At 43.2% G+C, this 13,756-nt stretch overlaps 1 protein-coding gene across 4 annotated transcripts in view; it reads left to right on the forward strand.

The window, feature by feature from the left end:
- The window catches only part of LOC103354096 (stAR-related lipid transfer protein 13), a 52,303-nt gene extending 38,547 nt beyond the window's left edge, over positions 1–13,756 (forward strand). For all 4 annotated transcript variants that reach the window (XM_008277357.1, XM_008277358.1, XM_008277356.1 and 1 more), the window contains 12 exons: positions 911–992; positions 2,307–2,370; positions 2,821–4,136; positions 5,831–6,001; positions 6,525–6,684; positions 6,824–7,022; positions 8,603–8,816; positions 9,023–9,137; positions 9,746–9,997; positions 10,263–10,480; positions 11,495–11,671; positions 11,765–13,756. In XM_008277357.1, coding sequence (XP_008275579.1) covers positions 911–992; positions 2,307–2,370; positions 2,821–4,136; positions 5,831–6,001; positions 6,525–6,684; positions 6,824–7,022; positions 8,603–8,816; positions 9,023–9,137; positions 9,746–9,997; positions 10,263–10,480; positions 11,495–11,671; positions 11,765–11,882 — 3,086 coding nt within the window. In that variant the 3' untranslated portion in view covers positions 11,883–13,756. The remainder of the gene's footprint in view (positions 1–910; positions 993–2,306; positions 2,371–2,820; positions 4,137–5,830; positions 6,002–6,524; positions 6,685–6,823; positions 7,023–8,602; positions 8,817–9,022; positions 9,138–9,745; positions 9,998–10,262; positions 10,481–11,494; positions 11,672–11,764) is intronic.

A 13,756-nucleotide genomic window follows, 5' to 3' on the forward strand; every position in this document is an offset into this window, starting at 1 on the left:
CCCCTCCTTCAAATCTCTCCTTTTGTTGAATCTCTATGCTTTGTTAGTTTTCACTTATTTCTGTCTGTATATCTGTCTCTCTCTCTTTCTTTCTTTCTGCCATCCCTCCATCTCTGTATTCCCGTCTTCTGGGCCACTGCAATCTATTTCCAGGCTTCAGTTCCTGTCCAGAGGGAGGGGTCATGGGAAAGGCCTTGTTATCACTGCTGGGACTCTCATAGCTTCTCTTTCTCTCTTCTTTTTTCCACCTTTCTCCTTGTACGCCCGCCCACTTTTTATCCTGAAAAAGCCTGTCATCTTTTACTTTTGCTCTTATTTCTTTCACCTCTATCAACTGCTCCTTCCCCTCCCACCTTTTCTGGAAAAACCTACAGGCGTTTATTCATGTGATGATCATCGGGTCTCATGCAGCCGAGGCACAAACAGGAAATGGCCCCAGTAATCTAAGAAGTAGCTCTTAAAAATCCAGCAGTCCTCCTTTAGCAACACACATCTATACAAACACAGGCACACGCTGCTTCTCTGAGAAAAAAAAAACAAAAAAAAACGCAGCGGAGCTCCAGTAATGTCGGGTTGCGGATGCCGGGCTGTGGGACTCTGTGGCTGCTCCTCCGGGTGCACACCATGCCTGCAGTCTGCCACCACACACATAGAATCACCAAAATAAAACGCTTGAGTCATTTTAGCATCGTGTGGGATTCAAAGTTATTTTGGGGGTTTGGAAAACTTCAATGCAAACTGCAAGTGTTAACAGCGGCAGTAACAGCTGCGCCATACTTCACAGACTTCATTAACAGTTAACCGGCAGAGAAAAACTGCTGTCTCCTGTCAGTCATTAACTAACAAAGCTCAACATCTTCTTCCTTCTTTGTTTTTTTTCTTAATATTTTTCTCTGCCTCTTCCTCGCAGATTCCCAGTTTCCGATTGATATTTCCTCGGTGAAAAGGGACCACGACTTTTTGGACCGGGATCTGGTAGAGCCTCTGTGTCGGTGAGAAGGCATTTACACTTGTTCCCCGTCGCATTTGACACCAATAAAATCGCAGATTCCTTCTCTAGTCCTCTGTCTCTCTGCGGCCTGGTGCTAACCGCCGCTCATTAGATGTCTGACCCCGACCCTTAATGAACTCCCCATCCACGTCTCCCGCCCAGACACCCAGCCTTTGATCTGGTCACCTCCCCTCCCCTCTGCCACGCTCTGATCTCCCATTCAAAGAGGAGAGACCCTCAGGGGGCAAGAAATAAGGGGAGGAGGGTGGGGATGAATGGGTGAGGGTAAAGGGGGGAAGGAGTGAGGGGATGCCAGTATATTCCAGCAGATGGCTTTGAGTGTGTGTTTTAAGTCTCTCTGCACACCTCTGTGATCTTTCTTTTTCCACATCTCCTATTTCCATTTCATTGAAGTTGTCCTTGCTTACACCAGCATATCCCCCACCTTCTTATCTTTTCCTCTCTCTGCTGTTCACCCCCCCATCTCTCCAACGGTAGGGGAGGGAGTGTTAATTATAGCGTTAGGGATTCCTGACAGCTATATTGTGCGAGAATACACATCAGACCCCCCGAGAACCGTCTCAAGAGCCATAAAACACGCTCATAATGCATAGCCTAAACTTTAAATTATACACTCATGCACGAGATGATAAACAGCGTATAAAGCTGTCGGTATTTTTGTGGGTGATGTAGCAACAGGCCGTCTTTTGTGTGCCAGTTTGCGTGCTTAGAAAACAGAAAGTTAACAAAGGAAGGAGGATTTCCCACTTTGTTTTTTCCAAGGCTGAAATCTCTCACATATCAGAGGTCACGAGTATGTTTTTAATGATCCCGTCTTTCAAGGCACCAACACAAACAACCTCAACAAGCTGCTCCTCACAGCCGAGGTTGTAGAATGCAGAAGGTGGAGACGGAGGGCGGGTGAGGAGGCTTTTAGGACGGGTGGCAGATGAAGGGAGGAGGGAGGAAAGTGGACGGGGAGGAGTCGAGTGTGTGTCGGTGGGAGATGCACTGGGTGAGGATCAGTTCCAGTGGAGTGATGCCGCAGAAAGAGAGGGAGGAAGAAGAGAGGGAGGAGAAAGTCAGCGTGGGAGGGGAGGGATAGACGGAGTGAGAAAGACAGTCAGAAAAGAAGATGAAAGAAGACAAGTAAGAGGCATGCCTGGGAGTGACTGATCAGACTCAGGAGGAAAGAGTGAAGTGAGATAAGTAAGAGAGATTACAGTGCAGAAGGAAGCAAATGCACAACAACTGACAAAGCAGTCGACCAGCTTCGGCTTCAGCATGTGACCCTGTGTCAATGTCTGTGTTGCAGACGTCTAAATACTCTGAACAAGTGTGCCTCCATGAAACTGGATGTCAGCCACCCAAAGAAGAAAGTAAGTCAGTGCTTCTGTTTTTTTGTTTTTTTAAAGTCTGCCTTTGTTTTATTAATAATTTACAAGAATACAACGTAGTTTGGCAAGTGGCATGAATAAGGAAGAGGACTTTACAGTTTCATTTTTACTCATACACAGTTATGGTCCGGTTCCAAGGAAACTCTGGTGCTGCTGTCAGTCAACATCATAAAATTAGATTCTAACTAAATTTAGATCTGATGATGAAGGATAGATTGCCAAAGATGTCTTTTATTACCTATGACACTGTGTTTCTTGATTTGTCTTGTAATAAAGCCTAGAAGTAAAATAAAACAATCAATCGTGATTTAAAAAAAAAAAAGTATATTAATTATAACTTAGACCTTAATGCAAGAATGCAGAAATTCTGATTTAGGGTTTGTGGTACAATTTTTGCTTATAAGACAGATTTAATATTTCCTTTGTTCACAGGGTGAAGACTCTGATGAAGATGATCCGTTGGCCATCAGCAAAAGGTGGACGTTCGAGTGGAACAGCAGGCGCTGGTCTCGCCTACAAGACTTCCTGTTGGACAGCACCACTGAAAGCAGCCCGACAGGTCAGGGGGAGGGTCTGCACAGCACAGTGAGCAGCGAGAGTGTGCTGACCGACCTGAGCGAGCAGGAGATCACAGAGATCTCCTCGCTCCACAGTGAGGACTCCGCCTCCGCCATGCCAGACTCCATATCCATGGCGTCCCTCTCGGCTTCCTACCAACCACCGAGGGAGCTTCCGCACTACAACTCCCTGCCCATCAAGAGCAGCCGCCACGGGCAAGGAGGGCGGAGTAAAGCCAAGGAGTTTTTGCGGCGGATGGAAATCATGCGTACCTGGGGGCCGTCGACGAGGTGGAAAAGCTCAAATCGAAGGCCGCCGCTGGTCATCAGCGGGCCAGTGCTGCAGGGGGAGGAGCCTCAGGCGCTGCAGATGCTCCAGTGTACGCCCATCAGCCAATTAGAGCACAGCCCCAAACACAACCACCAAACTGATGGTGACACATCTCCTGTCCCCATCAGCAAGGATTGTACAGACCTATCCATGATGAGCGTGAGCCCCAGCAAAGAGACACCGGTGCCCAGCGTGAAGGAGCCTGTATGTACAAAACCCCGCACTGCCAGCAAGAGAAGCAGCATGTATCTGGAGGATATGGAGTTGCTTTCTCAGAGTAAGAGGACTGAGGGTCAGAGCCAGTTTGGCAGAAACCAATTTCACTCATATGAAAACCTCCTCATTCATATCCCCAAAGACCATAAACCAGGCACCTTTCCAAAAGCCCTGTCCATAGAAAGCTTGGCGCCTTCCCCCAGTGACAGGAACATTGCTTCACAGACACGTGCCCAGACTTCTCCATCTGGCAATGGCCTGGGCGAACACTGGTCTGGTAAACCTTTGTCCAAACCCTGTCCTGGAGCTCCACGGGGCAGCAGGGTGAGCGTTTACGACAACGTGCCCGGCTCCCACCTGTATGCCAGCACAGGAGACCTACTGGACTTAGAGAAAGAGGACAACCTGTTTCCTCACCTGGACGACATCATCCAGCACGTCAGCGGCTTGCAGCAAATAGTGGACCACTGGAGTCGCAGCGTGATGCCCGAGGGGGACACAGCGGAGGGGGAGGAGGAAGCGGAGGGCAGGACCACCCCCAGCGAAGGCGAGAGAGATGGGGTCTCCCTCAATGACACTGATTCGACGGGCACCAGTAGGGAGAGGCGGGACTCCGGAGTCGGGGCCTCCCTGACGAGACCGCGGTGAGTAGCTGTTTAGGCATTTAAAGGATAATTATGGTTTATTACAACTTGGGTCTTGTTTTTATAGTTTTGGCCCTAATTTTTATTGCTTATAATAACATTTCACTCACCGCAGTAATAGCTGAGATCTTGGAACCTGCCGACACCACGGCGACGAAGCCCAACAATGCAAAAAACAGTCACGCTGGTTGAACACAAGCCAATAACTTACCCTGATCATCTAAAGCGCTTTATTTGGAGGTGAAACCAAAAATGAGGCCCCCAAAATAGAAGCAATAATCAATAAATGCACAGGAAAACTGGCAAAGCTGGATCATAGTCCATAAACTATGACACATATTCAAGAACAGGATCACAATATCGTGCTTCTGTTGACAGTAACTTTTGACAGATCCCTCCAAGCACAGTTAGTGTACGTGATGGAGGTCAAAATACATTCCACAGTTTATCTGAAGGTAAAATGAGGCTCTGTCAGTCTGTTTGACAAATCTAGTGGGTACTCTCCAAAGTTATTTTTTTTTATATTACAACTTCCCCTCTTTGTGTTCCCCACAACAATCTTTTCTTGTCAAGCTGCAGTAAAGAAACAGAACGAGATAAACGTGTAATTTTGAACGAAAATATTCAAACTTTGGAAGATATCAACCTGATTTGACTACAGTAAAATTGATTTGGGAACAAATGTTTTCAGGACTAATACGAAAAAGATGAATAAGTACGGCACGCAAAATCAGTTTTTAATGTATTTTCATGTTGACATCTGTCTATTGTCTTAAGACTAATTTTTAAAAATGTGAAGCCGTTCTTTAACTTGGAAAGATTTAACCTTCATGTTCTCTGCAAAACAAATCTGTTCAACCAGTGGATTTGAAAGGCATGTTATCTTAAATTACACAATTTGTCAGCCAGAAACTGTTAAGACCAAAAGTATTGTCAGATTTTCAACTTTGACAACTCTGACAGTCCTTGATCTACTCATCTGATACATGTGGTTCCACTAGGAAACTTCTCCAAATCCAAGAATAAAATTGTGATCTTTTGTGAAGATCACTGTATTTTACATTTCTTTTAAACAGTTACCAAAAATAAATCTTTTGCAGTTTTGGTGAAAAAATAAAAATAAAAACTCACATGACAAAAAAAATCATGGACATTGTGGTTGACTGGGCAGAACTAAAAAGTAGAAGTATAGAAATGTGCCCAATTTTTTCAGCATTAATAGCATTGTGGACACTTCCAAAAAACACTGTACAAGTTGATTCCAGGCTTTTCACCATTTTTTGGAAGAAAAAAAATGGTCAAAGAAACTGAATTTTCTTTTTTCTTTAAAAAAAAAAAAAGATTTTTGGCTTTATATCTTTGTCACACTGTGCAGTAGACATTTTTGAGTTTCCTCTACTTCTAACCATGGTTGTGCTGTTTGCATAGAGGTGCAGAACTTTATATTTCAGTGAAAAATTAGCCCAAAGTGAATTAAAAATGTGACAGACACACAGAAATTGCTTGAAGCTCAGAAAGTTAAAACCAGCATGATTCTTTCTTTTTGAGAAATTCCCAGATCTCAGCAATGATGCTATTCCGAAGAACTAGTTGCCCAAAGCTATAATAATAAGTCCCAAAATACACCAGAATTATATTTACACCGACTGAGTCACTGTCTCTCATTGTTTACTGGTATTTTCTTCCTGTCCCAGTCTGCGATGGCCCAGTTTCAGAACCTCTGATCATCTCAACCAGCCAGCATCTTCTCTGCAGATCAACAGCCAATCAGCAGGCCAGCTCAGTCTGCTGCAGAAGTTTTCTCTGCTCCGGCTCACCGCCATCATGGAGAAATACTCAATGTCTAATAAACATGGCTGGACGTGGTGAGCATAAACACACAATCCACATGTGTGTTTTCTACATTCGTGATAATTTAGGGAATTGACAAGATGTAGTTTCAAAAATGGAAAGTATCTGAAACTATTACTGTAAACTTCTGGATCACATTTTTTCACCATATTCTCAAGCTATGCTGTATTGTATATGTATGACTGTTTTTGAAGTGGCCTCTGTTAGTTATTTTTACTGCCCCCTACAACTCTACAGTAGCACCATATGCATCATTAACACCTTCATGGATGTTTTTAAAGCCCCAACATCAATGGTTTCGTGCATGCACCAGTGTTGGACCAAAACTACATTCTCAGGCACACATCACACGCCATCAGTCTCTGTGCAAACACAAGCATATCCTTGTGCTGTTCACGGCCAGTCCCGTTCATTTTTTATTATCCCCAGGAGGGAAATTCTGTTGACCAGCATCCACATGAAGAGAAAGATAATGAAAGCACAGGCTGCTCTTTCTCTCACACACTTCCCTAATTGTTCTCCGTCTATCGCTCCCAGGTCTGTGCCCAAGTTTATGAAGCGCATGAAGGTGCCTGACTACAAAGAGAAGAGTGTTTTCGGTGTTCCCCTCATCGTCCATGTCCAGCGCTGTGGGTTTCCACTCCCCCTGTGTTTACAACAAGCTCTCAGCCACCTCAGAACACACTGTCTGGACCAGGTTAGAAAACAGCTTTTACAAGACTGGATTAGAGCTCGTTCTCACAGTGTTAATGTTGGTTGTTTAAATTTCAAACATGCAGCAGCTAAACTCTGCACACGTTTCTTTTTCCACCCCTCCTCTGTTGTTCTTTTCACAGGTGGGATTGTTCCGCAAGTCCGGCGTCAAGTCTCGTATTCAGGCTCTGAGGCAGCAGTGTGAGTTGTCCCCAGACTGTGTGAGCTACGAGGATCAGTCAGCGTATGACGTGGCCGACATGGTCAAACAGTTCTTCAGAGACTTGCCTGAACCTCTGCTGACAAGCAAGCTGGGGGAAACCTTCCTGCACATTTACCAGTGTAAGTCGCCTCAGAGTCACAGCTGACATTGGCCTAGGAGGATGCGACCGTTATGGTTTTTATTTGTTTAGCAAAATAACAAACGCAAATGCTTGTTGTTGTTTTTTTTTCTTCATAATTTCACATGATCATACTTTGCCTGATATGCTGGTCAAGGAGGTAATCGAGTTTGGGTGATATCGCCAACGAGAAAATTAATGTTGAACTCAAACTGAAAATTCTGTTAGTGTATGAACACAAACACAGCAAACACAGCATCTTTATTCAGTTGTACACACTGAGGGGAGAGCGTGCAGCTGCTCTAAGAACTTCTTGTTGAAAATCTCTCAGAAACTTTTCAGAGAGGCGCTGGTGTCACCACTGCCTCCTCAAGCAACCAATCATATGAGCGGGAATGGATGAGAAACTTCGAGTTTATCCCTCCTGAGTAGTATGATCAGTAAAACAGAAGTTATTATACGAAGGACTGACGCTCATCTATCATACAGCCGTGGTTAGTCTGGTGGTAAGTTGTCAAGATATTGCTGTGGAAGCAAAACTGGCATGCTCCATAGTTTTTGATGATGCGCTGGGATACATTCTTGTAATGTTGCACTGACAATAATTGTTTGATACCTTTTATTTTACTTTTAGTCTAAAATCATGAACGAGCCATGTATTCTGGTGACATGAGGACAGATGTTGTCTTGTTGAAATTCCAGTTGATGGCAACGAATGAACAAGATTACAGGGAAGGTTAGGATTTCACCTCCATATTGTTGGGCAGTGAGATTGTCATCAATAAAATACAGATGTGTCTTTGTACATGACATTTCATTACTCATCCACCTTCACTGCTGCTCTATGCATAATGCTAGAGCTTCACCTTGTACGATGTCAAATGCAACGTCTGGCATCTGTTGTGTACACCTTAAAGCAAGACTCATCAATAAAAAGGACTGTCCTCTATCTTGCTAGTGTTTAATGAACGTGAGTGGCTGCCCACTGGAGCCAATTACAGAAGCCAGATCGCAAACCAGCTTCCCTCAGGGAGTTCCGCACACTGTCATTAGATATTGTCTGGTTGCGCAAACCAGCAACTTCTTCAGCAGTCTCTGCAGCCAACTCCGTAGATGGACGAGCCAGATGCCACAATCCTGCACAGGGGTGGGACACGTAGTCTGCGGTCATGTGGCAGATTGTCTATTGTACCAACCTGTCTGAAACAATTACTTAGATGGCTTGAAGTTGTGGACATTCACTCTTGTTGTCTATGGAAAGAAGCCACATTTTAAGGTGGTCTTTTGTGGTGACTGGTCAAAGGAAGTTTAGTGTACTTGTCACACTGTTTGATCATTGTCCCTTTAAGCCACACCTGACTACTGTGTAGATTTACTTATTGGTCAAAAATGTGTTGCATAGCTCAAAAACCTTTTGCACACAATTGGTTCAAGTAATGTTTCTTTAGTCATAACAATAGAACTGAGACCTTAAACTAAAAGTCAAAAAAGAAGACCTTTAGCACGCTGCTTTTCTATTTTTGTTTCGTGTAAAGCGTTGTTTCTACATCTCCTCCTCATCTCCATTTCTTCTTTCTTCAGATGTCCCAAAGGAGCAGAGGTTGCAGGCCGTCAGGGCGGCCATTTTGTTGATGCCTGATGAAAACAGGGAGGTCCTGCAGACGTTGCTCTACTTCCTGTGTGATGTCACTTCCTTGGTGGAGGAGAACCAGATGACGCCGATGAACCTGGCAGTTTGTCTGGGACCATCGCTCTTCCACCTCAGCATACTAAAGAACGAGACGCTGTCACCGAGGTGCACATATGAACCAATAGCACTGATGTTTGCTAGATGTGAATTAAATTATAGATTTTTTCTCAGCAATCTGTAAAAATCTGACTTGCACAATAGTCTTATGTGTGGTACCTACCTATGATTACAGTTGTATTTTTCTGTCTCTCTATGTAAATGGTCACATATTTACATTCTCTGCGTTTTCTGTACGATTTCTGTTCCTCAAGGTCAATCCAGAGGAAGTACACCACAGGCCGTCCCGATCAGAAGGACTTAAGTGAGAACCTGGCTGCCACCCAGGGCCTAGCCCACATGATCACTGAGTGCCAGCGTCTCTTTCAGGTCAGGATCAAATGCACCAGTGTTCATTTTTTGCCCACAAAGAAATAATGCACGGCTTCATCTTTATGTATGACATTAAGAGACAAACATGAAGCTGACTGATGTTTCCCCAGCTGAGTTGTTATTATTCAAAGCCACGCTATAATTGTGTTCAATGAGCTCATTTCTGAGACTCTATATCATCATTACGTTGAGGTTGTCAGCGTTCACAATATGTACTGCTGCTGTCAGGTTTTAAGAAAAACAGACTTGATTGCTATGCATGTTTGAGTTTAATGTGGTAAAGAGTTTTCATACAAGCAAGAATGACTGACTCTTCTGAACCCACAGAGAATAGAGGAATTCTTCTAAAACATGGACATGGATAGAGAAGGAAAAGAAGTAGACATTTGTTGCAAAAATATTGCTTCACTTTTGTACCAAAACATATTCACCTACTTACTAAAGTACTTGTGCTAGCAGAACCATGATGGCAGCAGAGTCTGATGGCAACCCAGTGAAACTGCACTCACTGCACAGTCTATTTTGTGCTTTAGACGTGGTTGCATTTAGACCTGAGCTGACGTGCCGTGATGTGATTCGATGCACATTCTCTGGCTGTTCCCTAGATCCCCGAGGAGATGGTGACCCAGTCTCGCAACTCCTACATGGAGGCAGAGCTGATGGTGCCCCCGCTGGACGAGCTTTGCAAGGCTCATGAGGAAGAAGTGGATGAGGACGAGGAAGAAGAAGACGAGGAAGGATCCTATCACGCGCACTTAGAAAGGCTGATCCAGACCCTGCTGAAAGAGGCCAAAGATAAGAGCAAAGGCTGGGTGTCTCGCTCGACTATTGACCACACAGAACTGGCATTTAAGAAGGTGTGCTGTCATTGAATTTCTAGAATGTTATTAGATTGTAAAGGGGACAGGAAAGAAGTAGAGAAAACACTGAATGTTAGGAACTGTATAAATATAGCACACCACACTAGAGTTATCATCTCACTAAGTAAAAACACACCCTAGAAGTTTAACTCCAGAAGTGGTGTGAACTTAATAAATGGAAACTAAAGGGCAATCCACAGAGACACGCTTTTTTGTGCACAGATTTACATAATATTTAAGTTCCTGTTGGGTTTGTGTGTAGGTGGGAGATGGTAACCCTCTAAGACGGTGGCGAGTTTGCATTGAGGTGTCGGCAACTCCCACTGAGGTGCTGCAGCGGCTGCTGAGGGAGCGTCCGCTGTGGCAGACCGAACTCCAGCAGGAGAAGATTCTGGAGACACTTGACAAACAGACAGACGTGTACCAGTACTCCTGCTGCAACATGGCACCTCAACCCAGCTGTGACTATGTGGTACTAAGGTCAGGATTGCTTCACTTAGTATAGAAGTTGTTATCTAGAGGATTATTAAATTGAATACATCATAGCATGTCAGGAAATGTATGCAGTCAATTTGCATTGTTAATAACTGAATGAACAGCTATAATCACAATATGTATTTTCAGACAGTCACTATGAAACACTTTCTTCAATAGTTCCTAAAATAAGGAAACATTTCCAAAGTAAGATACTTTGTAAGAAGTAGAGCTGCAAATATTATTTAATTAGTTGATTAAAAGACAATCGGTTAAGCATTTGTCATTCTTTGCAGGAAAAAATATCAAATGTAATGGTTGGAGGTCCTCATATGTGATAATCTTCTGGTTTCTTTCATTTATTGGCAGAACAAGACATTTACTAGCACCGTCTTGTGTTCCTTGATATCATGATGAACATTTTTTTGATGTGATTAACCAAGTAAATAGTCTACAGATTGACTGAAAAAGAAGCGAGTTGTTGGTTTAAGTGCTAATATAATGATAATAATAAAAAGAATAATCTTTATTCATAGAGCACTTTTCAAGATATGTATCACATACAAATCGGAAATCAGCGCTTCAAAAACAGCTCACAGTGAAGAAAAATATGGCAGCAGGAAAAAAAAAAAAATGCCCAGAAACTGCTTTGAGTTCAGAAGGTTAACATCTCAGCTGGCAGAGAAACTGTAAAAGATTTAAAGAGTAATCAGTAAAATCATAAAATCTAGTTGAAAACATTGTGGGAGCCAGTGAAAGGAGCCTAAAGCAGCAGTAATAATGCGATCAAAAGCCCTGACTGCTGAGTTCTGGAGTAAATAGAGTTTCGGTTCAGGCAGGTAAAAAGGCTATTGCAGTAATCCAAGCGTGATAAGATGAGAGCGTACAAATTGGTCTCTGTCTTTGAAAGTTGAGATAGATTGTAATAATAAAAAACATGCCAAACAATATCTCACACTCCCACATGATATGCCTGACTTAACTCACCGCCTCTCTTCATTTGTGCCTCTGCCCCCTCAGATCCTGGCGTACAGACCTGTGCAAAGGCTCCTGCGCTCTGGTGTGCGTGTCTGTCGAGCATGACGACAGCCCACGCATGGGGGCCGTGAGGGGGGTCGTGCTGGAGTCGCAATACCTCCTGGAGCCCTGTGGGACGGGCAGGACCAGGCTCACGCACATCTCCAGAGTGGACCTCAGGTGTGGGCGGCCTTCAAGCGGCTTCCGTAGCAAAGGTTTTTTTAATCAGCTTTGCAGGCATTTAACGTGTGTCATTCGCTGTTCTCGTTGCAGGGGAAGATCTCCAGAATGGTACAACAGAGCATTTGGTCACCTGTGCGTCAGTGAAGCCCAAAGGATTCGCTCCTCTTTCCTCCCTTTAGATCAGATGAGCCCCGAGGCCAAAAGCTGAACCCCAGCAGTCGTGCTTTATTATGGGTCACAGTGCCGGAGCAGCTGGGCCTGAGAAGCAGTGACCCAGGAGGGTAATCATGGACTTTAGTGTCTTTTCAAGGTGCTGATTGACAGGGAGCTTTACTGTACAATACTGTATCGAATACAAACACACACACACGGAAGGACACACACTAGAAAGAGTATTTTTTTGCCATTTTTTTTCATCAGGTGTCTTTCAACAACACATCATTACTTATTTATGTCATAAATTATATTTTCCAAGCCATTTTTATTAAACCACACAACCCACGTCGGTTTCCGGTTCTAAATGTGAAACAAGCAATACGAGTGTCTTTGAATAGCCATTGATGTTTCCTAAAATTAGCTTGCAACCTTGTTGAGGTGTGTAGACAGAAAGAATTATCATTATTTATTGCTTTGTTTCATTCATTCAAATCCTCAATGTCTAATACAACATCTAGAAAAGAAAGGTTCAATAAAACAGCACCAGCAGGTAAGATGGTTGCTATATTGGTTGGGGTTATGTTTAATCTGACATATTAGGTATTGTAATAGGGTGAATACCTGAAACACATAACTAAAGCTGATTTTATAATATGTACAATCAAAAATTGCACAAAAGTTAACCTTATTCTAAGAAATCTGTCTAAACTTTGTGTCTTTGACATGTCACATGGCCTGCCAACAGAATATACATGACAAATATGGTTGAAACTATTTGCAACGGTTGTTCTTTTCTAAATGATTATTGACCATACTTGAAAAAGCAGGAAACATCCAGCCCCGATCTGATTTTATCACGTAAATATCGACCATATGTAATATTGTAGCTAACGTAAACTGGACATCCCTGATCTACATCAGCCTTTATACTCCTTCTACAAAGCTGTTGACTTCCATATTCACATTTATATATGCAGTCATTATACTGCATTCTACAGATACTGTAAAGATGCAAAAACCTCTGTGCTCTAAAATCTACCAGAACAATATGGATATGTGTCAGCACTATGTTGTGAAACGTGCACTAGTTTCAGGAAAAGCCGAGTACATGAGGGATCTGAATCACATAAAGGGGAAACACTCATCGGGTCCATAAATGTGCTTTGGATACATTGTGTTTGAGTTCACTGTTGATTTAGTTCTCTGTCACTATTTTCAGTGTTAATCTTATCTAAGTGAAACACCATTTTAAAGTTATTATTGTCATTATATCTCTGTATATGGTATTACCGTTACTTTTATTACTTTCTGCTGTCATCTTATACAATGTCTAAGACATGTGACCATTTCACTGCTTCTGGGAAGCATGTTTGAAATTTTGCGTGTATGCGTGCGTGCATGGTTGTGCCCGTGTATCTGCAGTTTAAACATATGTACAGCCTGTATTGTAAATATCTGCAACGCTTTCTGTGCCAGCAGATCAGACATCATAGTTTTTCAGGGTCTTCCTATCATATTGATATGCTGAAATGTGAAACTTTCCAAACACCATCCTTTACTAGAGCAATAGCAGACTCGAGCTCGCTTTGCCATGGCACCGCCTTGGCTCTCTTTGTTTCAGCTGTAGGCAGCGTTGCTATGGTGTTGCTATGATATAATATCTCTACAGTGCCACCGTAATCCTGCGTGGATGCCTTTTTGCTGGGGATCAGAGTGTGTGTGTGTGTAAATATGTGTGTATGAGAGAGACAAAAAAAGACAAAGAGTGAGTGACTCTGACGTGAGCTCTTGACTGTGTGTGGAGAGGCTCCAAATCTAGCTGAGTAGCTGAGACCAGGGTGATTTGTGCTTGGTTGTTTCTGACAAAGTGACAGAAAACAGAACCATCATTTCTAAATGAGAGAATAAAAAAATCTAAAACTTCAA

This window comes from Stegastes partitus, unplaced genomic scaffold (genome assembly GCF_000690725.1).
Source record: "Stegastes partitus isolate 25-593 unplaced genomic scaffold, Stegastes_partitus-1.0.2 Scaffold96, whole genome shotgun sequence".
Lineage (NCBI taxonomy): Eukaryota > Metazoa > Chordata > Actinopteri > Pomacentridae > Stegastes > Stegastes partitus.